A 23,376-nucleotide genomic window follows, 5' to 3' on the forward strand; every position below is an offset into this window, starting at 1 on the left:
AGTCAGTGAAGGTTGGGATGGGGGAAGAGGATTTTTAAAATAGTGACCAGGTTTACTGTCCTGCGACATACATTTCTGCTGTTAGTGCTGCACAGATCTGTAAACAACTCAGCTCCCCCTCTGCAGTAACATAGCTGTACTGCAGGTATATGTGTAACAAGGAAATAATTACCCTTATTTGAACCTTTTAAATGATAATTATGGAAATGAAGTCACTCATAAATTAAAATTTGCTACTAGAGAATGCTGCAGTTTCGCAGGACCTTCGGTACTTTACCCAGCTGAGAATTCTGTCAAAGAGCAGCCACAGGCAAACTGGGCTGAGTGGCTTAACCTGAATGCTCAGTCATTCCACAAACGGCCCAGTTTAATGTGGGAGCCTCAGAGTGAACATTGGCTGCTTATTATATAGAATCCAGAGCACATTCGGTTCGCTGGTGCGTCCACATGAACCTCAACCCACACTGACTTTCCATCTTTTCCTTTATTCTTCATGTACACACAAGCTTCCTTTTACCTCTGCTTCAACCATTCCAAGTGGTAAGGAGTTCCACATTCTCACCCCTCTCTGTGTGTAAAAGAACATATAACATATAACAAACACAGTTTGTTGTTCTGGGTGTATGATGTGGGAGGTCCTGGAGACTCCTAGCCTCCCGGACGCCCATATCTGCGCCAGGTGCATTGAGTTGCAGCACCTACAGGACCGGGTAATTGAGCTGGAGCTCGATGACCTTCGTCTGATGAGGGAGATTGAGCAGACAATTGATACCAGTTACAGAAACATGGTTACACCGGGGCCACGGGAGTCAGACAAGTGGGTAACAGCCAGGAAGGGGAAAGCTCGGGTGACAGAGAGCACCCCAGTGGATGTGCCCCTACACAACAAGTACTCCTGCCTGAGTACTGCTGGGGGGGACAGCCCGCCTGGGGGAAGCAGCGGTGGCCGTGTCTCCAGAGTGGAGGCCAGCCCTGTAACTCAGAGGGCTAAGGAAAAACGGAGGACGACAGTGTTGATCGGGGACGGACAGATGTTTTTGCGGAGACAGGCGGGAGTCTCGGATGGTGGTCTGCCTCCCTGGGGCCGGGATCCAGGATGTCGCTGGGCGAGTCCCAGAAATCCTGAGGTGGGAGGGAGAGGAGCCGGAGGTAGCGGTACATATTGGTACCGCTGATGTGGGTAGGAAGGGGTCATGAAAAGAGAGTATAGGGAATTAGGGAGACAGCTGAGAAGAAGGAAAGCAAGGGTAGTAATCTCAGGATTGCTGCCTGTGCCATGGGAAGGTGAGGACAGAAATGGAGTGACGTGGAGGATGAATGTGTGGCTGAGGGACTGGTGCAGGGGGCAGGGATTCAGGTTCCTGGGACCTCTTCAGGGGCAGGTGTGACCTGTACACAAAAAACGGGTGGCACTTGAATCCCAGGGGGATTCTGGCGGGAAGGTTGGCTAAGGCTACTGGGGAGAGTTTAAACTAGATAGGTTGGGGGGAGGGGATCGAGACGAGGTGACTGGGAGCGAGGAAGTTAGCTCGCAAACAGAGAAGGGTTATAGACAGTGTAAGAGGGAGGAGGTTAATAACATTTCAACAATTCGGGTCCAGATAAAAACTGGAATAAGGACACTTTGCCTGAATGCACGAAGCATTCGGAACAAAGTAAATGAGTTGATGGCACAAATCAGCACAAATGGGTATGATCTAGTGGCCATTACAGAAACGTGGTTACAGGGAGACCAGGACTGGGAAATGAATATCCAGGGGTATCAGGCATTTAGGAAGGATAGACAGGATGGAAAAGGTGGTGGGGTAGCTCTGTTAATAAAGGATAATATCAGGGTAGTAGTGAGGGACGACATAGGTTCTAAGGAGCAAAACGTGGAATCGTTATGGGTGGAGATAAGGAATAGTAGGGGGAGAAAGACACTAGTAGGCGTGGTCTATAGACCCCCAAATAATAATGTTGAGGTGGGGAGGGCTATAAACAAACAAATAATGGATGCGTGCAAAAACGGAACGGCAATAATCATGGGGGATTTTAACCTGCATATTGATTGGCTGACTCAAGTTGGACGTGGTGTGATGGAGGAAGAGTTCTTAGAATGCTGTCGGGATTGTTTCCTTGAACAGTATGTTACAGAACCGACGAGGGAACGAGTTATCTTAGATCTGGTAATGTGTAACGAGACAGGTAGAATTAAGGATCTTCTTGTGAAGGATCCTCTTGGGTCGAGTGATCACAATATGGTCAAATTTCTGGTGCAGATGGAGGGGGAGAAAGTAGGGTCCCAAACCAATGTCCTCTGCTTGAACAGAGGGGAGTACGATAGGATGAGGGCTGAATTGGCTAAGGTGGACTGGGAGAACAGACTAGTAGGTAGGACACCTGAGGAACAATGGAGGATTTTTAAGGAGATCTTTTTCAATACTCAGCAAAAATATATTCCAGTGATAAAGAAGGACTGCAAGAAAAGGGATAGCCAGCCGTGGATAACGAAGGAAATAAAGGAGAGTATTAAATTAAAAACCGATGTGTACAGAATGGCCAAAAATAGTGGAGACTTAGAAGATTGGGAAAGCTTTAAAAAACAACAAAGAATGACTAAGAAAGCGATAAAGAAAGGAAAGATAGATTATGAAACTAAACTAGCTCTAAACATAAAAAATAATAGTAAAAGTTTTTACAAATATATAAAAAGGAATAGAGCGGCCAGAGTGAATGTTGGACCCTTGGAGGACGAGAGGGGGGATTTAATAGTGGAAAACGAGGAAATGGCTGAGACTTTAAATAGGTTTTTTGTGTCAGTCTTCACGGTGGAAGACACAAATAGTTTACCGAATATTAACGATCGAGTGTTAGTAGGAGGAGAGGTACTCAATACAATTAATGTTACTAGAGAGGCAGTGCTTGGTAGACTAACGGGACTGAAGGTGGACAAGTCCCCGGGCCCGGATGGAATGCATCCCAGGATACTGAAAGAAATGTCAGAGGTAATAGCGGATGCGTTAGTGGTTATTTATCAAAATTCACTGGACTCTGGGGTAGTGCCAGCTGATTGGAAAACGGCTACTGTTACGCCGCTATTTAAAAAAGTAGACAAAAGGCGGGTAACTACAGGCCGGTTAGCTTAACGTCTGTAGTTGGGAAAATGCTGGAATCCATCATTAAAGAAGAAATAGCAGGCATCTGGATAAGAATGGTTCGATCAAGCAGACGCAGCATGGATTCATGAGAGGAAAGTCGTGTTTGACGAACTTACTGGATTTTTATGAGGATGTGACTAGTGCGGTTGACGGAGGGGAACCGGTAGATGTGGTGGTTTTGGATTTCCAAAAGGCATTCGATAAGGTGCCTCACAAAAGGTTGCTGCAGAAGATTGGGGCACACGGAGTTGGGGGTAGGGTGTTAGCGTGGATTGGGGATTGGCTATCCAACAGGAAGCAGAGAGTTGGAATAAATGGGTGCTTTTCTGGTTGGCAGATGGTGACTAGTGGCATGCCGCAGGGATCGGTACTGGGGCCTCAACTGTTTACTATTTACATAGATGATCTGGAGGAGGGGACTGAGTGTAGGGTAACAAGGTTTGCTGACGACACGAAGATAAGTGGGAAAGTGAATTGCGTGGAGGAAGCGGAAGGTCTGCAGAGAGATTTGAACAGGCTGAGCGAGTGGGCGAGGATCTGGCAGATGGAGTATAACGTTGGCAAATGTGAGGTTATTCACTTTGGAAGAAATAATAGCAAATTGGATTATTATTTAAATGGAAAAAAATTACAACATGCTACTGTGCAAAGGGACCTGGGGGTCCTTGTGCATGAGTCGCAAAAACTCAGTCTGCAAGTACAACAGGTGATCAAGAAGGCAAATGGGATGTTGGCATTTATCGCGAGGGGTATGGAATATAAAAGCAGAGATGTCTTGCTGCATCTGTACAAGGCATTGGTGAGGCCGCAGCTGGAATACTGTGTGCAGTTTTGGTCCCCTTGCTTGCGAAAGGATATATTGGCCTTGGAGGGAGCGCAGAGATGGTTCACCAGGTTGATACCAGAGATGAGGGGTGTAGATTATGAGGAGAGATTGAGCAGATTAGGTTTGTACTCGTTGGAGTTTAGAAGGCTGAGGGGTGATCTTATAGAGGCATATAAGATAATGAAGGGGCTGGATGGGGTAGAAGTGGAGAGATTCTTTCCACTTAGAAAGGAAGCTAGAACTAGTGGGCACAGCCTCAAAATAAAGGGGGGTCAGTTTAGGACAGAGTTGAGGAGGAACTTCTTCTCTCAGAGGGTGGTGAATCTCTGGAATTCTCTGCCCACTGAAGTGGTGGAGGCTACCTCGTTGAATGTGTTTAAGTCACGGATAGATGGATTCCTGATCGCTAGGGGAATTAGGGGTTATGGGGAGCAGGCGGGTAAGTGGAACTGATTCACTTCAGATCAGCCATGATCTTATTGAATGGTGGGGCAGGCTCGAGGGGCTGGATGGCCTACTCCTGCTCCTATTTCTTATGTTCTTATATTTGATCTGTTAGTAGTATTTGTTTTTTTTATAACCTTCTCGTTCTGCGTTCACCCACAAGTGAAAACAGTTGCTTACCCCAATAGACAAATTCATAATCTTAAAGATCTGTATCAGGTCTCTGCTTTTCCACTGGGAAGATTCAACTGTTGAGGGCCCATTGGGGTAATGTATGACTCTAACCTTAACTGATCCACTCTGCAGGAGTTACTGGACAGTAAACAGGAGCACCGGTTTCTGTAGCTCTACATGGGCCTTTAGTGTCTCTCACCTGAAATCCAGACAGTTAGACTGGCTTCAAACAGCAGATTGAACACCGGCTAACGATCGAACCTGTGATAGTACAACTCACCAAATGTTGTTACTTGTTTTGCGATTGAATACTCAGAACAGAGAAACAGAGGGAGCCCTGTCGAGCCTACTCTGACGCTCAGTTCAATCACAGTTGGTGTGTGTTGTAACTCCACTTACCCACCTAATCCATATCCCTTATTATCCTTACCCAACTAAAGCCCATCAGTCTCGTTCTTGAAGCACTGACCACAGTATCCACAGCCCTGTGTGTGAAAACTGCTCCCTGATCACACTCCTGAAAGGTCCGCCTCTACTTTTGGTGATGATGAGGAATGAGCGTTTTACTGATGTTTGTCTGTCTGCTCAGTTCCTGCACAGCCTCAAGCTTCCCAGGGAGAATTTTTCAACAACCAGTTTAACCAGACACAGGCACCAGCAGAGGGAATGAACCTACAACTTTATACAGAAGGTAAAGGAGACTGAGTGCCTGCAGTGTGTAACTTTGAGAGTGGGTAATCATGTCAAGTTCGGGTTTGGAATGGTTGTAGATTACAGGAGGACTGAAGATATTGAGAATGTTCCCACTGGAGCAGAGAAGGATAAAAGAAAATTTAACAAGAGGTTTTTTAAAAAACTGCCAATGCCTTTGAGAGCAAATGAGGAAAGAAAATTTCCTCTGGCGAGGGAGTCAGCAACGAGGGGTCATTAATTTAAAATGTTATAGGATGTGGGTGTCGCATTTTGTGCCTGTTCCTAATTGCCCTTGAGCAGGTGATGGTGAGCTTTCTTCCTGAACTGCTGCAGTCCCTGTGGTGTAGGTACACCCACTGTGCTGTTAGAACAGGAGTTTGAGGGGATATAATTCCACATCAGGATGGTGGGTGACTTGGAACTTGCAGGTGGTGGTGTTCCCCATGGATCTGCTGCCATTGTTTCTTTAGGTGGCAGAGGTCACGGTTTGGAAGGTGTTGTTGAAGAGCCTTGGTGAGCTGCTGCAGTGAATCTTGTCGATGGCGCACACGGCTGCCGCTGAGGGAGTGAGAGTTTAAGTTGGCGGATGGGGTGCCAATAAAGCGGGCTGGATAGTCCCGGATGGTGTTGAGCTGCTTGAGTGTTGTTGGAGCTGCACCCATCCAGGCAAGTGGGGAGTATTCCATCACACTCCTGACTTGTGCCTTGGAGATGGTGAACAGGCTTTGGGGAGTCAGGAGGTGAGTTACTTGCTGAAGGATTCCCAGCCTCTCAGCCACAGTATTTATATTGCGAGTGCCGTTCAGTTTCTGGTCAAATGTCACCTTCAGGATGTTGACAGTGAGACATTCCATGATGGTAATGCCAGGGAAGATGGTTAAACTCTGTTTTGTTGGAGATGCTCATTGCCTGGCACTTGTGTGGCTCGAATGATATTTCACTCTTATTGGCCCAAGCCTAAATTTTATCCAGGTCTTGCCGCATATGGACATGGATTGCTTCAGTACCTGAGTAATTGCAAATGATGCTGTACACTGTGCAATCATCAATGAATGAGGCTAGATACAGAGTAAAGCTCCCTCTACACTGCCCCCATCAAACACTCCCAGGACAGGTACAGCACGGGGTTAGATACAGAGTAAAGCTCCCTCTACACTGTCCCCTGCAGACACTCCCAGGACAGGTACAGCACGGGGTTAGATACAGAGTAAAGCTCCCTCTACACTGCCCCCATCAAACACTCCCAGGACAGGTACAGCACGGGGTTAGATACAGAGTAAAGCTCCCTCTACACTGTCCCCTGCAGACACTCCCAGGACAGGTACAGCACGGGGTTAGATACAGAGTAAAGCTCCCTCTACACTGCCCCCATCAAACACTCCCAGGACAGGTACAGCACGGGGTTAGATACAGAGTAAAGCTCCCTCTACACTGTCCCCTGCAGACACTCCCAGGACAGGTACAGCACGGGGTTAGATACAGAGTAAAGCTCCCTCTACACTGTCCCCCATCAAACACTCCCAGCACAGGTACAGCACGGGGTTAGATACAGAGTAAAGCTCCCTCTACACTGTCCCCATCAAACACTCCCAGGACAGGTACAGCACGGGGTTAGATACAGAGTAAAGCTCCCTCTACACTGTCCCCATCAAACACTCCCAGGACAGGTACAACACGGGGTTAGATACAGAGTAAAGCTCCCTCTACACTGTCCCCATCAAACACTCCCAGGACAGGTACAGCACGGGGTTAGATACAGAGTAAAGCTCCCTCTACACTGTCCCCATCAAACACTCCCAGGACAGGTACAGCACGGGGTTAGATACAGAGTAAAGCTCCCTCTACACTGTCCCCATCAAACACTCCCAGCACAGGTACAGCACGGGGTTAGATACAGAGTAAAGCTCCCTCTACACTGTCTCCATCAAACACTCCCAGCACAGGTACAGCACGGGGTTAGATACAGAGTAAAGCTCCCTCTACACTGTCTCCATCAAACACTCCCAGCACAGGTACAGCACGGGGTTAGATACAGAGTAAAGCTCCCTCTACACTGTCCCCATCAAACACTCCCAGGACAGGTACAGCACGGGGTTAGATACAGAGTAAAGCTCCCTCTACACTGTCCCCATCAAACACTCCCAGGACAGGTACAGCACGGGGTTAGATACAGAGTAAAGCTCCCTCTACACTGTCCCCATCAAACACTCCCAGGACAGGTACAGCACGGGGTTAGATACAGAGTAAAGCTCCCTCTACACTGTCCCCATCAAACACTCCCAGGACAGGTACAGCACGGGGTTAGATACAGAGTAAAGCTCCCTCTACACTGTCCCCATCAAACACTCACAGCACAGGTACAGCACGGGGTTAGATACAGAGTAAAGCTCCCTCTACACTGTCTCCATCAAACACTCCCAGCACAGGTACAGCACGGGGTTAGATACAGAGTAAAGCTCCCTCTACACTGTCTCCATCAAACACTCCCAGCACAGGTACAGCACGGGGTTAGATACAGAGTAAAGCTCCCTCTACACTGTCCCCATCAAACACTCCCAGGACAGGTACAGCACGGGGTTAGATACAGAGTAAAGCTCCCTCTACACTGTCCCCATCAAACACTCCCAGGACAGGTACAGCACGGGGTTAGATACAGAGTAAAGCTCCCTCTACACTGTCCCCATCAAACACTCCCAGGACAGGTACAGCACGGGGTTAGATACAGAGTAAAGCTCCCTCTACACTGTCCCCATCAAACACTCCCAGGACAGGTACAGCACGGGGTTAGATACAGAGTAAAGCTCCCTCTACACTGTCCCCATCAAACACTCCCAGGACAGGTACAGCACGGGGTTAGATACAGAGTAAAGCTCCCTCTACACTGTCCCCATCAAACACTCACAGCACAGGTACAGCACGGGGTTAGATACAGAGTAAAGCTCCCTCTACACTGTCTCCATCAAACACTCCCAGCACAGGTACAGCACGGGGTTAGATACAGAGTAAAGCTCCCTCTACACTGTCCCCATCAAACACTCCCAGGACAGGTACAGCATGGGGTTAGATACAGAGTAAAGCTCCCTCTACACTGTCCCCATCAAACACTCCCAGGACAGGTACAGCACGGGGTTAGATACAGAGTAAAGCTCCCTCTACACTGTCCCCATCAAACACTCCCAGGACAGGTACAGCACGGGGTTAGATACAGAGTAAAGCTCCCTCTACACTGTCCCCTGCAGACACTCCCAGGACAGGTACAGCACGGGGTTAGATACAGAGTAAAGCTCCCTCTACACTGTCCCCATCAAATACTCCCAGGACAGGTACAGCACGGGGTTAAATACAGAGGAGTAAAGCTCCCTCTACACTGTCCCCATCAAACACTCCCAGGACAGGTACAGCACGGGGGTTAGATACAGAGTAAAGCTCCCTCTACACTGTCCCCCATCAAACACTCCCAGGACAGGTACAGCACGGGGTTAAATACAGAGGAGTAAAGCTCCCTCTACACTGTCCCCCATCAAACACTCCCAGGACAGGTACAGCACGGGGTTAGATACAGAGTAAAGCTCCCTCTACACTGTCCCCCATCAAACACTCCCAGGACAGGTACAGCACGGGGTTAGATACAGAATAAATATGAGGGTTATGGCAGCTATGGATTGAGCTAAGGGGAATGGGAGGACAATTTTGTCAAGATGGTCTTGGTGTCACACAAGGTGATGTAGGATTCCCAAGGTTCCCCCCTGTCTACTGGAAGAGGAAGGGGAGGTGGGGTGGAGGGGTGAGATGGCACTCTTGGCTTTCATATTGCCAGGGTTCAGTTGCGGAAATGTTCTCTGTCCGTGTGATGACAGGTGTGGTCAAGGGAGGCAGTGGAGTTGGAGGCCATTGCCATGTTTACAGAGGTTGACCCCATAGGTGCCAATGGCATCACCAAGGAGCAGTATGTAGGCGTGGACAGGGTGACCTGATTGGGATAGTCTGGGGTGATGGCGTGGGGCAGAGAGAGAAGTTCCTACTGGAGATACTGTGTTCAGTTGAAATCTCAATCTGTAGTTCCTGAGTCCAATAACCGATCCAATACGGCACTGTATGTGCAGAACCATCAAGTAGCTGATGTCAGGAGGGTGGTGATCACCGTTGACCTGTACCCCAGTGTGAGTCACTGAACAAGGGAGTGAAACCTGATGATAACCTGAGATGAGTTTGTGGGTAACAGGAAACTAACTTTAGGGGTTTGTTTTCTTGCAGCAGGTACCTGGTATGGGCCACAGCAGGGACAATTCCAGCAGAACCCTGGCTCCCACCAACAAAACTTCTACCAGCAATACCCCACACAGCAGCCACTGACCAACACGCCTCAGGAATTCAGTGAGTTCCAGAAGTTTCTATTTTCTCTGTTTCTTACCTTACAGCCTGTGTCTGGGGTATATCAGCTCAGTACAGCGTTTATGTTACTTTCAGTCCTGGGTCAGTGATTGAAGGGGGAGAGATGGGGGAGAAAGAGAAACTGGCTGGTGTTTGAATACTGGCCAAACTGAACCGTACACCAATAAGGGAGGTTAATGAAGCCGCACAAACAACAGGGCACAAACAGTTTAACCCCACAGTATTACTGCATCCCACAACCATAACCTTGCTTCAACTATTAACTATATAATTTTTCTATGTACATGAATTTCCTTTCATATTATCTGGTAATTGTTTTACATTCCCCTTTAACCCTTCCCCCTCGACCAGCACTTGCTATATTCTTCATGATCATTTTTCATACTGTGCCCTTTGTTTTATAAACTGTCTCCCTTTTCAGTTAAATTCCAATCTGCTTACCTATGGAATTCTGATTTTTGAATCTCCCTCTTATTGCATTACAAGAGTATATTTACTGTCTGTTGATCTGTTTTTTGCTGTCAATTTGACACCTACCCATCTCATCATGCTGCTATTCCATTCCATATTATCTTTGGGGTGGCACGGTGGTTAGCACTGCTGCCTCATAGTGCCAGGGACCCGGGTTCAATTCCCGGTTTGGGTCACTGTAGAGTTTGCACGTTCTCCCCGTGTCTGTGTGGGTTTCCTCCGGGTGCTCCGGTTTCCTCCCACATTCCAAAAGACGGCTGGTTAGGTGCATTGGCCATGCTAAATTCTCCCTCCGTGTACCCGAACAGGTGTGGCCGGAGAGTGGTGACTGGGGGATTTTCACAGTAACTTCATTGCAGTGTTAATGTAAGCCTACTTGTGACACTAATAAATAACGTTTTTTGTTCTGCATTATCATCTTGCATAGAACAGTTTTCCAATTGTCCAAATCTCACCAGTTATTTAGAAACTAGAAGCAGGAATAGGCCATTCAGCCCTTCGAACCTGATACGTCCCACTTAGTTTCCCAGAATTAAATGAAGCAATTCTTCTTTCCTGGAATCAGCGCCGAGACCAATCCCACTGAGTCTTTAACAAAAACAGAAGATGTTGGAAAATCTCTGTAGGTCCGACAGCGTCTGTGGAGAGCTGCTGGAATGTGCAGTTGTTTGGAAGGAAAATGTAGACAGGATCTAACGCTGCAATGCACCTTGCAGTCAAATAGCCTGTCGTCACACACTATGGATTATGGACACTTGAGACATTGTACCGTTTGATGTCTTGTGGGCCACAGAGATCTTTCCGGTAAATATTCGGGGAACGGGGAAGAAAGCAGTTGTTGTCACAGGGTCTCTGTTTAGCTGCAGTGGTTCATTCAAAGTCATTTTGTTGTTTAATTATCTCTCGCTTTTTTGCAGATTCTGCACAGAATTCTCAAGGACAGTTCAGGAACTTCCAGCAAGATCCAGGACAACAATATGTGGCTTTTCGACCTCAGCAACCTGCTCCCAACCCAGCCCAGCAACAGGCATTTCAGTATGGTCAGGTACGTCAGGAGGCGATTCTGGAGGTTTTAACCATGCAGCTGTACAGTCAGGAACGAGAAATATTATCCAACTATATTAAACTTTGCAGCTTGCCTCGTGACTCTCACCAAATCCTCTACCCCATCAATCCTGTACTCACTGGCGTACACTGGCTTGCTAGCAAGCATTGACTCAAATTTGAATTAGTGACTATTCTATATTTAAGACCCAACAAAGAAAATTACAGCACAGGAACAGGCCCTTCGGCCCTCCAAGCCTGCACCGACCATGCTGCCCGACTGAACTAAAACCCCCTACCCTTCCGGGGACCATATCCCTCTATTCCCATCCTATTCATGTATTTGTCCAGACGCTCCTTAAAAGTCACTACCTTATCTGCTTCCACTACCTCCCCCGGCAATAAGTTCCAGGCACCCATCACCCTCTGTGTAAAAAAAAACCTTGCCTCGTACATCACCTTTAAACCTTGCCCCCTCACACCTTAAACCTGTGTCCCCTAGTAACTGACTCTTCCACCCTGGGAAAAAGCTTCTGACTATCCACTCTGTCCATGCCTCTCATAATCTTGTAGACTTCTATCAGGTCGCCCCTCCACCTCCGTCGTTCCAGTGAGAACAAACCAAGTTTCTCCAACCTCTCCTCATAGCTAATGTCCACCATACCAGGCAACATCCTGGTAAATCTTTTCTGTACCCTCTCCAAAGCCTCCACGTCCTTCTGGTAGTGTGGCGACCAGAATTGAACACTGTATTCCAAGTGCGGCCTCACTAATGTTCTATAAAGCTGCAACATGACTTGCCAATTTTTAAACTCAATGCCCCGGCCGATGAAGGTAAGCATGCCGTATGCCTTCTTGACTACCTTCTCCACCTGCGTTGTCACTTTCAGTGACCTGTGTACCTGTACACCCAGATCCTTCTGTCTATCAATACTTTTAAGGGTTCTGCCATTTAATGTATATTTCCTATCTGTATTAGACCTTCCAAAATGCATTACCTCACATTTGTCCAGATTAAACTCTATCTGACCAACCCTAGTTCTGGCCTCACCCACTTCTCTGTGTCTGCATCATCAAATCCTTTGTGTTGTGATCAGGTCACCCCCTCAACCTTCTCTTTTCTAGAGAGTGCCAGCCTATTCATTCTTTCCCGATAGATATAACCTCTAGCTTCTGGTATCGTAAATCTTTTTGTACCTTCCCCAGTGCCTCTGTATCCTTTTTACAATATGGTGACTGCTCACAGTACAGAGCTTGCTCCAATCAAGGTTCTATACAAGTTTAACACAATTTCTCTGTTACTCTATTCTGTCCTCAAAATTAATTTTGGTATCTTGTTTGCTTTTCGACTTGTGTATCTGTACCCTGCGATCTTTCTGAAACCTGTTTTAACCTAACAACTCCAGATCAATATATTTCTATATAGTATCAACTAGTTTATTTTACTTGATAAGCTTGCCTGTTATGAAAGGTGCTATATAAATCCAAATCTTGCTAGCTTTCATGACCCCCTCTCTAAATCCCTCTGGTTTGCTTTCTGTCTATGAAACAACTTCTCCAGACCTTCCCTTCTTAATCCACATTTGGTTACCTTACCTGGGACAGCAGTATAAACGCTTTGATCCTGGATTAGCAATCCAGAGGTCAGGAGCTGAAATCCCACTTCAGCACATTGTGAAGTCTGTGCTGATTTGTGGAATTGGCACTGGATAAGATGAACATTGTTAACAATCCATCTGGTTCACCAAGTCCTTCAATGAAGGGAAACTGCAGGCATAACCTGCACTGGCCCACTTTCACCTGACTTTAGTTCCCCCACCTTGTGGTTATCTCCGATGCTCAGAGAGGTTTCTGTCAACTGCAAGTTGGTTGTCTTTTTAACCTTGTTCAATGTCACTGACTTGGATCGCCCATGAAACATGTCCACCAGAGCTGACCCAACTCCCTTCATTCCTTACAAAGAGGTTGATTCGCAGCCTGTACCAAGTGAGATGGTCCTATCCCCGGCGGTTGATGGACTGTTTCAAGCGTTCTTAGCAACCCTGGCCTATGGGCAGGGATAGGGTCAATAGGAGTCCAATCCTTTACAAGGATATGTATGTGTGAAGATTGGGCTTGATGTGATGCTGCTCATAGTTTAATGACACATTGACCCTCACTGTGTGGACTTGCACGGCAAGAATGGCCATTTAGGAGGGTTCAGGGAGGGCACCAGCTGGTGCTATAGAATTATTACACAACAAGAAAAGAATTGTAGTGGTGAAGTATTTATTCATGCCCTGAGTTTTAATTTGCTGCGTAACCTAAGCCTCTCTGTCTCTGTTCTTTTCCAGGGAGCTCAGTATGGGGGCTTTCAGTAACACTCCAAACCTCACGATGTGAATGTTTAAACTGCCAATGGACTGCTCCGTACTGCGGACACTGTTGTATTCTGATAATGAAAGTTTAAATTTTGTTTCTCATTGTTGAAAAGAAGATTGACATTGTGATTTTCCTGAATTGTTTTGAAAATATTTCTACTGCTATCAGCCATGAATGCAAAGAGGGGACAAGAAACACAGGCCAAGCCATGAATCTAATATCCACTGGTACAGACCTGTATTTGATTGGGAGCTTATTGTATATTCTCAAACCTTATCTCACCTTTCCTGAAGGTCCTGACCCTTACTGGTACTTAGTTCCATTTGCCCCTACCCCTTCTCTTCCTCCCTCCAGGAGAAGGTGGAGGAATACTGCTTTATATTCGAGTTTATTTCTTCCCTGATGGCAGCCACACTACCCAAGACTTGTTTCGAGTGAATTTGGAGACAGCGATGCTGTAGGAAGCTGCAGGCTCATATTGCAGAATTCCTGATCTCACCCCTGCCACTCAGAGGTCCGGTAATTATTCAGCACAGAAGGAGACCATTCTACCCATCGTACCTCTGCTGACTCCTTAAATTGTGGAGATGCCGGCGTTGGACTGGGATGAACACAGTAAGAAGTCTCACAACACCAGGTTAAAGTCCAACAGGTTTATTTGGTAGCAAATACCATAAGCTTTCGGAGCACTCCTGAAGGAGCAGTGCTCCGAAAGCTTATGGTATTTGCTACCAAATAAACCTGTTGGGACTTTAACCTGGTGTTGTGAGACTTCTTACTGTGTTCACCCCTTAAATTGACAAACCCATTAGTCCCACTTCACTGCTCTTTCCCTGTTGCACTGCCAAATGTTTTCCGTTCAAATATTTATTCAATTCCCCATTTAAAGTTACAATTAAACCTACTTCCACCAGCATTTGAGGCAGCACATTCTAGAAGATCATTTTTTAAATAATTCTACTCCCCTTCAGAGTTTGGAACACCTCCATCAAATCTCCCCTGTCCCTTGTTTCTCGAAGGCGAACGACCCCAGATTCTGCAGTCCCCCCAGTAAGCAGGAGGGGCCGGAGGTCTTAACAGACCTGTGTGAAACACAGTGTCTCCCATCCACTCGATCCAGGACATTGGAATAGTAAACATCGGAGGTACCCGGGTCCAGGTGTGAAAGTAGCTGTACGCTTGGTACTGAAACGGTGAGTAAATAATACTGGTGAGAGCAGCTACAGTCCCACAGGCTTTTCTGGCTTCCCTCTGACTGCATAGGCAGTGATTGGACTGATTGTGTTGACTCTGACACAACTCTGCCACATTCATCATGGCTGTGGTGAACTGGACCAGCATCTTAACAGTTTGACACTTTCTCTTTACAAAGCGGTTTTAATTTTGGAATGGGATTCCTTTGGGTGGTGCTTTAACATGAACTGATTTGTGTAAAATTATTGTTTAGATTGAAGATGAATAGGAAGTTGGATTTACATGTATGGGAACCTCCTGAAATGAAAAAGGGTGATCACTTAATTGTCTGTGCAGATTTCTGATAATTAAAGTGTTTTTTATGTTGACGTGTGAAAACTCTACACCAATAACTTGAGCATTTATACAGTGACTTCAAAGTAATAAAACTGCCAAAGGCCTTTTATAGGATCATAACCTGACACAAATTGACATTGAGCCAAGTAAGAACAGTTTTAGTCCCCTTATCTAAGGAAAGATACACTGGCATTGGAGACCGTGCAGAGAAGGTTCACTAGGTATGGGTATGGAGGGATTTTCTTATGAGGAGAGGGTTGGGTCTGTATTCATTGGAGTTTAGAAGAATGAGAGGCGACCTTATTGAGACAAATAGGATTCTCAGGAGTTTGACAGGGTCGATGCTGAGAGGTTGTTTCCCCGTGTGGGAGAGTTTAGGACCAAATGGCCTAGTCTCAGAGTAAGGGGGAGGGGGGTCACACATTTAAGACAGAGATGAGGAAGAATTTTTTCTCTTAAGAAAGTGAATCTGTGGAATTTACCACAGAGGGCTGTAGAGGCAGGGTAGTTTAGTTCAAGACTGAGATTTTTAATCAGTAAGGGAATCGAGGGTTATGGGGATAAAGCAGGAAAGTGGAGTTGATTATCACATCAGCCATGATCTCAGCTTCGGACCCAGCCAGTTGTAGGAAGAGCTGCCAATGGTGGCGTGATTAAAATCAGGGATACTCAAGAGGCCAGAATGAGAGGAGCCCAGAGATCTGAGGGGTGTTAAGCTGGAGGAGATTACAGAGACGGAGGGGCTGGGCCATGCAGGAATTTGAAGGCAAGGATGAGAATTTTAGCATTGAGATGTTGTCAGACCAGGACTCAACATAGGTTGGTGAGCTCAGGGCTGCTGGATGAATGGGACTGAGGGTACAAGCAGCAGCGTTTTGGATAAGGTGAATTTGTGGAGAGTCGAAGGTGAGAGACACTGTCTCATTGTTAAATGATTTTGTGGCACTCCCACACTTTTCCTGGTAAGTTTTCTGACCTCCCTTTGTGTCACAGACCATTTGCTAATGTTCTGGTCTCTGAATAGCCTCTGTGAGACTGAGACAAGTGAGTGCCCAGTATGGAGAGGCGACGGCCTAGTGATATTATTACTAGACTATTAATCCAGAAACTCAGCTAATGTTCTGGGGACCCGGGTTCGAATCCCGCCACGGCAGATGGTGGAATTTGAATTCAATAAAAAATATCTGGAATTAAGAATCTACTGATGACCATGAAACTATTGTCGATTGTCAGAAAAACCCATCTGGTTCACTAATGTCCTTTAGTGAAGGAAATCTGCCGTCCTTACCTGGTCTGGCCTACATGTGACTATAATGAAATTAACTTTAAAAAAGTTTAACAGTCTTCAAATGATTGTTCGGTCAAGGTAGCAGCTGGTCTGGAACTGAGTCTCACTGAGCAGGAATGGTCATCTCTTCCACATATTGAGTTTGCTGTTCGCTGCTGGAACAGAAAGCGATTAGAGGTATATCTTTAAGGCAGAGCTAGATAGATTCTTGATTGACGAGAGTTGGGGGTAGGCAGGAATGTGGCGTCAAGGCTATAATTAAACCAGCCATGATCATACTGAATGGTGGAGTAGGCTCGCGGGGCCAAATGGCCACTCCTGCACCTGTTTATGTATGGGGACCATGGAATGTGCTTGTGCTGCGTGAGTGGAGCTCACAATGGAACTCGGTTGTGATATTTCCTGTCCCATTCCACAACACACGGCACGGTAGCACAGTGGTTAGCACTGCTGCTTCACAGCTCCAGGGACCTGGGTTCGATTCCCGGCTTGGGTCACCGTCTGTGCGGAGTCTGCACATTTTCCCCGTGTCTGCGTGGGTTTCCTCCCACAGTCCAAAGATGTGCGGGTTAGGTTGATTGGCCATTCTAAATTGCCCCTTAGTGTCCCGGGATGCGTAGATTAGAGGGATTAGCGGGTGGGATATGGGGGTAGGGCCTGGGTGGGATTGTGGTCGGTGCAGACTCGATGGGCTGAATGGCCTCTTTCGGTACTGTAGGGTTTCTATTTCTATGAACACACCTTTGCAGACACTTAATAACTCGGTTCACACTGGGGGAATTTAACTTGTGTGGTGTAAATAAATAAACTTTCCATAGAAACCTGCACATTTACCTGTGGCACTAGAGGAGGCAATGGCCTAGTGGCATTTTCGCTAGACAATTAATCCAGAAACTCAGCTAATGTTCTGGGGTCCCGGGTTCGAATCCCGCCACAGCAGATGGTGAAATTTGGATTTAGATTTAATTTGCAGTTGGCTTCATAGTTCAGTGGTTAGTGCACTTGTCTTGCAAACCAGTGGTTGTGAGTTCAATTCTCACTGGAATCTGGGGCCAATACCTAACTAATGGTAGCAAATCTAATGATAAATATTAGCATTTGGCTCCATAGCTCAGTGGTTAGAGCACTGGTCTTGTAAACCAGGGGTCACGAGTTCAATTCTGATAGAAGCTGTTGGAAAGGGGAGGACAGTCCGTGGAAATAGAGAGTTTTGATGAGTGGAGGTGCAGATCGGGTTTAATTTAGGGCGGCACGGTAGCGCAGTGGTTAGCACTGCTGCTTCACAGCTCCAGGGACCCGGGTTCGATTCCCGGCTCGGGTCACTGTCTGTGTGGAGTCTGCACATTCTCCCCGTGTCTGCGTGGGTTTCCTCCGGGTGCTCCGGTTTCCTCCCACAGTCCAAAAGATGTGCGGGTTAGGTTGATTTGACCGTGTTAAATTACCCCTTAGTGTCCCGGGATGCGTAGATTAGAGGGATTAGCGGGTGGGATATGGGGGTAGGGCCTGGGTGGGATTGTGGTCGGTGCAGACTCGATGGGCCGAATGGCCTCTTTCTGCACTGTAGGGTTTCTATGAAATTCTATGAAAACATTCTCCAAATCTCTCAAACAATTGGTTACTCCCCTCCCCCCCCCCCCCCGGGACCGGGGATCCCTCACCCTGACCCCCCCCCCTCGGTGACCGCTCCTCATCTCGCTCTCAAACCTGCCGCCCCTCATCCTCCGGCTCCAGATTGCCCGACAGGAGGGGACATCCTCTCCGTGTCCCCCCTCTCACTGCCCCCTCCTCCCCCCCTCAATCTGACCCACCCCGAACTCCTCTGACTGCCCAGAACACAAACTCCTCATCTCCACAATCAATCTGGTACACCTCCTCCACTGGAGGGGGCGCTGTGTGGGGATGACTCCGTCTCCGGGCAGGTGGGGGCGCTGTGTTGGGAGGACTCTGTCTCCGGGCTGGTGGGGGCGCTGTGTTGGGATGACCGTGTCTCCGGGCCGGTAGGGGCGCTGTGTTGGGAGGACTCTGTCTCTGGGCCGGTAGGAGCGCTGTGTTGGGATGACCGTGTCTCCGGGCCGGTAGGGGCGCTGTGTTGGGATGACCGTGTCTCTGGGCCGGTAGGGGCGCTGTGTTGGGATGACCGTGTCTCCGGGCCGGTAGGGGCGCTGTGTTGGGATGACCGTGTCTCCGGGTCGGTGGGGGCGCTGTGTGGGGAGGACTCTGACTCCGGGCCGGTGGGGGTGCTGTGTTTGGAGGACCGTGTCGCCGAGCCGGTGGGGGCGCTGTGTTGGGACGACCGAGTCGCCGAGCCGGTGGGGGCGCTATGTTGGGAGGATTCTGTCTCCGGGCCGGTGGGAGCGCTGTGTTTGGAGGACCGTGTCGCCGAGCCGGTGGGGGCGCTGTGTTGGGAGGACTCTGTCTCCGGGCTGGTGGGGGCGCTGTGTTTGGAGGACCGTGTCGCCGAGCCGGTGGGGGCGCTGTGTTGGGAGGACTCTGTTTCCGGGCCGGTGGGGGGTGTTTGGAGGACCGTGTCGCCGAGCCGGTGGGGGCGCTGTGTTGGGAGGACTCTGTTTCCGGGCCGGTGGGGGGTGTTTGGAGGACCGTGTCGCCGAGCCGGTGGGGGCGCTGTGTTTGGAGGACCGTGTCGCCGAGCCGGTGGGGGCGCTGCCTGTGGAGGCCGCGGTCGAAGCTCCGGCCTTTCTCGGCGAGTGCTGGCCGGCTGGGGGCCCTTTGGCTGAGCAAGATGGCGCTGGTCGGGCCGCTGTCCCGCGCTCTGTCGGAGCGGTTGTCCCAGTGCCGGTTGCTGGTGGTGGGCGCCGGCGGCATCGGCTGCGAGCTGCTGAAAAACCTGGTGCTGGCCGGTTTCCGGGACATCGAGGTGGTAAGGAAGGAAAAGCCGAGGCTGCAGGAGGCCGGGGCGCGGGAACTGAGAGCTGGCGGGAGGATGGAGGCTGGGCCCGGGCTTTGCCGCGCTGTGGAGGCGGGGGCCCCTCTCCCCACAGCACTCCCTGCACGGTTTGAATGAGGCTCTGGGGTCAGTGTCAAACATTCTGTGGCTCCTGGGTGTCCTCGGGCTGGCATGGACAAGGTGGCCAAATGGCCTCTTTCTGTGCTGTAACTTCTCCATGGTTCTGTTTGAGGAGCCGGGGATATTCTCCTAGAATCCTTACAGGAGGCCATTCGGGCCATCAAGTCTACACGGACTGAGCATCTTCCCACTGCCCCGTTAGCTCAGGTATTGACAGAAAATGCTGGAAAGTCTGAGCAGGTCTGACAGCATCTGTGGGGAAAAAACAGAGCCAACGTTTTGAGTCTAGATGACCCTCCAGAACTCTGACGAAGGGTCATCTAGACTCGAAGCGTTGGTTCTGTTCTGTCCCCACAGAGGCTGTCAGACCTGCTGAGATTTTCCAGCATTTTCTGTTTTTGTTTCAGATTCCAGCAACCACAGTATTTTGGTTTTAGCTCATGCATTCACCCTGCTAATCCCCCTAAACAGCACATCTTGGGGCAATGTCGCATGGCCAATCCACCTAATGTCCATATTGTTGGACTGTGGGAGGAAACCAGAGCACCCAGAGGAAACCCACGCAGACATGGGGAGAACGTGCAGACTCCACACAGTCATCCAAGGCTGGAATCTAACCTGGGTCCCTGGCACTGTGAGACAGCAGTGCTAACCACTGCACCTCAAGTCATGAAAAATAATTATTCTTCAACTTGCATTATTATAGTCAGTCAAATATTATGTAAAACATTCCCAATCATCCTTTGCACTTTGGAATGACTTGTTCTATGTCCCACATCCAAATTGCGAGTGCAGGACCATTATCTGATGAATGAGACAAGCCACATCCACAATGTATTGTTGCTGTGGCAGTTCACACAGCTCTGTGTAGAAAGCAGCTTGCATGGTAAGGAAAGACTTGCATTCATTCTAAATCACTTTACATTCAGTGAAGTACCTTTGAGGTGTGGTCATTGTTTAATGTGAGCAACACAGCAAGGTCACAGAAACAATAATCAGATAAATGAACAGGTAATCCATTTTGGAGATGTCGATTGGGGGATAAATATTGGCCAATGCCATGGAACCTTTTATTTATGCCCAGCCAAGAGGCTGAAAAATGGTAACTGACAATGCAGCACTCCCACATTGGGAACGGCAGCCTAGATTTGAGCTCAACTCTTTAGAATGGGTCTTGAAGCAGCAATTATCAGACTGTGGGATGTGTGCGCGCCCCACTGAACTGAAGCTGACACCTGTGGACCTGCTAACAGTGACTGTCTGTCTGCTTTCAGGCAATGCAGTGGTATTAGATTAGTGGCAAGATGGTCAAGAAGGCGCATGTCATGCTTGCCTCCATCAGTCGGGGCATAGAATATAAAAATTGGCAAGTCATGTTGTAGTTCTGGGGAACTTTTGGAACATTGTACTGTTCTGGTCGCCACACTACCAGAAGGATGTAGAGGCTTTGGAGAGGGTATCGAAAAGGTTAACCAGCACGTTTTCTGGTTTGGAAAGTATTAGCTATGAGGAGGGATTGGACAAACTTGTTTGATTTCACTTGACGATCGGAGGCTGAGGGGTGACCTGATAGCAGTTTACAAAATGATGAGAGGCACTGATAGAATGGATAGTTGGAGTCTTTTTCCCAGGTTAGAAATGTCAATTACTGGGGGACATAGCTTTAAGGTAAAAGGGGGAATGTTTAAAGAAGATGTGAGGGGCAAGTTTTTTACACAGAGGGTAAAGTGTCTGGAAAGCGCTGCCAGAGGAGGGGGTAGAAGCAGATACAATAGCAACATTTAAGAGGCATCTCGACAGATACATGAATAGGCAGCGAATAGAGGGATACGGACCGCGTAGAGGCAAAAGGCGTCATGCGATGGCACAGGCTTGGTGGGCTGAAGGGCCTGTTCCTGTGTTGTACTGTTCTTATATTCCGTCAAGCAACCAGTTTAGAAGTCCTGATGTTAGATGGAGGCAGAGAGAATGTTCAGTAACAATAGCAAAAGGAGCTGGAATAAAGTAAAAGAAGGAATAAGCATTTAAAAACATCACATGGTGGAGTTACTTAGTGATTGATCTTACTAATTGCACCCTGTTCTTCTGAGGCAGTGATAATATGATAAGGGTCTATCTGAAAAATGTTTCCTGTTAACTCGATTTGGACCATTGCTGGCTGTTTGTAAGATCGATTTCTCCCCCTTTGTCCCACCCCCTGCCTTCTCCCCATTTCCCTGTTGACAGTTATTGGGGGTTTTGCTTGTCTGCTGTTTCTGGTGGGGCAATTTTGTGTCCAAACAACTCTATAAACATGTGTTTGAACATCTTTGTCCTCTGGCTACTAATTCACCAGTAAGAGTTTTAACAACACCAGGTTAAAGTCCAACAGGTTTATTTGGTAGCAAATGCCATTAGCTACCAAATTGGCATTTGCTACCAAATAAAGCTGTTGGACTTTAACCTGGTGTTGTTAAAACTCTTACTGTGTTTACCCCAGTCCAACGCCGGCTTCTCCACATCATACTAATTCACCAACCAATGGGAGTAGTTTTTCTCAATTTATTTAATCAAAACCCCACCTATGTCCTTTAGAGAAAGAAATCCGCAATCCTTACCCAGTCTGGCCTACAAGTCACTCTAGATCCATAGCAATGTGGTTGACACTTAAATGCCCGAACGAGACACTCAGTTCAAGGGTAGTTAGGGATGGGCAGCGAATGCTGGTCCAGCCAGCGACACCCACATCCCATAAATGAATACATTTAAAGAAACTTCATTTTTCAACCCCTCCACCAGATTTCCTCTGAATCTTTGCTCTCGTGAAAAGTGCCCCAGGTTCGGTATTTACAGTCTCTCATTGCTGGCATCATCGTGAATCACTTCAACATCTTCTCCAGGGCTTTGACTTGCTTCCAATCCAGTGCTGTGCCCAAAACTGGATGCATTACATTTTGCTTAATTCAAATCATCTTGAATTTAAATTGGAATATTCTTAATCAAAAACTTATATTAAATTGCCAGACCTGCTGAGGTTTTCCAGCATTTTCTATCTCACATTAAGTTGCTTGATTTGAAATGTTGAGCAAATATACAGCTTTAAATTAAAAGCAATAGATAGCATTCCAACTGTAATCTAACCAGTGAGCAGGACGGGATTAATGTTACCTCATTGGTTCCGAATTCTGTATTTCAGGTTATAAAACCTCTCATATCCCACATGATTTCTTTTCAGTAAATAGATTTTCTGTGCTGTTTATCAGCCCCTCTCAGTGCTCCACTCTGGTTGTGAATTCTCCCACACAGTGATTTCCTGATTCTGGGTATTATTGAGCAAGAGCTTCAGATTTCTTTTCTCAACATCCTCTCGCTCCTGTGGATAAACGGAATCATAGAACCCTACATACAGAAGGAGGCCATTCGGCCCATTGACTCTGCACTGACTGCAATCCCACCCAGGTCCTATCCCCATAACCCTAGCTAGTACCCCAGACACTAAGGGGCAATTTAGCATGGCCAATCCATCTAACCTGCAAATCTTTCAAGTGTGGGAGGAAACCGGAGCACCCGGACGAAACCCACACAAATATGGGGAGAACGTGCAAACTCCACACAGACAGTGACCCGGGGCAGGAATTGAACCTGGGTCCCTGGTGCTGTGAGGCAGCAGTGCTGATCACTGTGCCACCCCCATGTTGGATTTAAGGTTGGGAAGACGTTGAGAGTTGGTACTGATCCTGTGGATTTATTTCACGATGCTATCTCTGACAGAGATTGAATTTCTAACAAGCCACTTTCACTTGTTTCCAGATGGATTTGGATACTATCGACGTCAGCAACCTTAACCGGCAGTTTCTCTTTCAGAAGAAGCATGTTGGAAAGTCGAAAGCTCAGGTAAGAGTCACTGAGACAGGCTTGTCTTTCCTTGCTTCTGTAAAATACTTCGGGGGGAATTTTCCTGTCCCGCTTGCCGTGGGAATCATAGCGAGTTGGGGGGTGGCTGTGGGCG

The 23,376-nt window shown here is 47.8% G+C and overlaps 2 protein-coding genes across 5 annotated transcripts in view; both read left to right on the plus strand.

Moving 5' to 3' along the window:
- The window catches only part of ss18l2 (ss18, like 2), a 33,073-nt gene extending 17,966 nt beyond the window's left edge, over positions 1–15,107 (plus strand). For 2 of the 4 annotated variants that reach the window (XM_078210531.1, XM_078210532.1), the window contains exons 6-9: positions 5,174–5,275; positions 9,532–9,651; positions 11,058–11,185; positions 13,518–15,107. In XM_078210531.1, the coding sequence (XP_078066657.1) occupies positions 5,174–5,275; positions 9,532–9,651; positions 11,058–11,185; positions 13,518–13,544 (377 nt within the window). In that variant the 3' untranslated portion in view covers positions 13,545–15,107. The remainder of the gene's footprint in view (positions 1–5,173; positions 5,276–9,531; positions 9,652–11,057; positions 11,186–13,517) is intronic. The other 2 variants (XM_078210533.1, XM_078210534.1) reach the window with 1 other exon arrangement.
- Positions 15,108–19,029: 3,922 nt separating this feature from the next.
- uba2 (ubiquitin-like modifier activating enzyme 2) overlaps positions 19,030–23,376 on the plus strand; it is a 42,526-nt gene continuing 38,179 nt past the window's right edge. The window contains exons 1-2 of the mRNA XM_078210508.1: positions 19,030–19,241; positions 23,178–23,261. Coding sequence (XP_078066634.1) covers positions 19,104–19,241; positions 23,178–23,261 — 222 coding nt within the window. The 5' untranslated portion in view covers positions 19,030–19,103. The remainder of the gene's footprint in view (positions 19,242–23,177; positions 23,262–23,376) is intronic.

This window comes from Mustelus asterias, chromosome 4, assembly GCF_964213995.1.
Source record: "Mustelus asterias chromosome 4, sMusAst1.hap1.1, whole genome shotgun sequence".
In the NCBI taxonomy this organism is placed as follows: domain Eukaryota; kingdom Metazoa; phylum Chordata; class Chondrichthyes; order Carcharhiniformes; family Triakidae; genus Mustelus; species Mustelus asterias.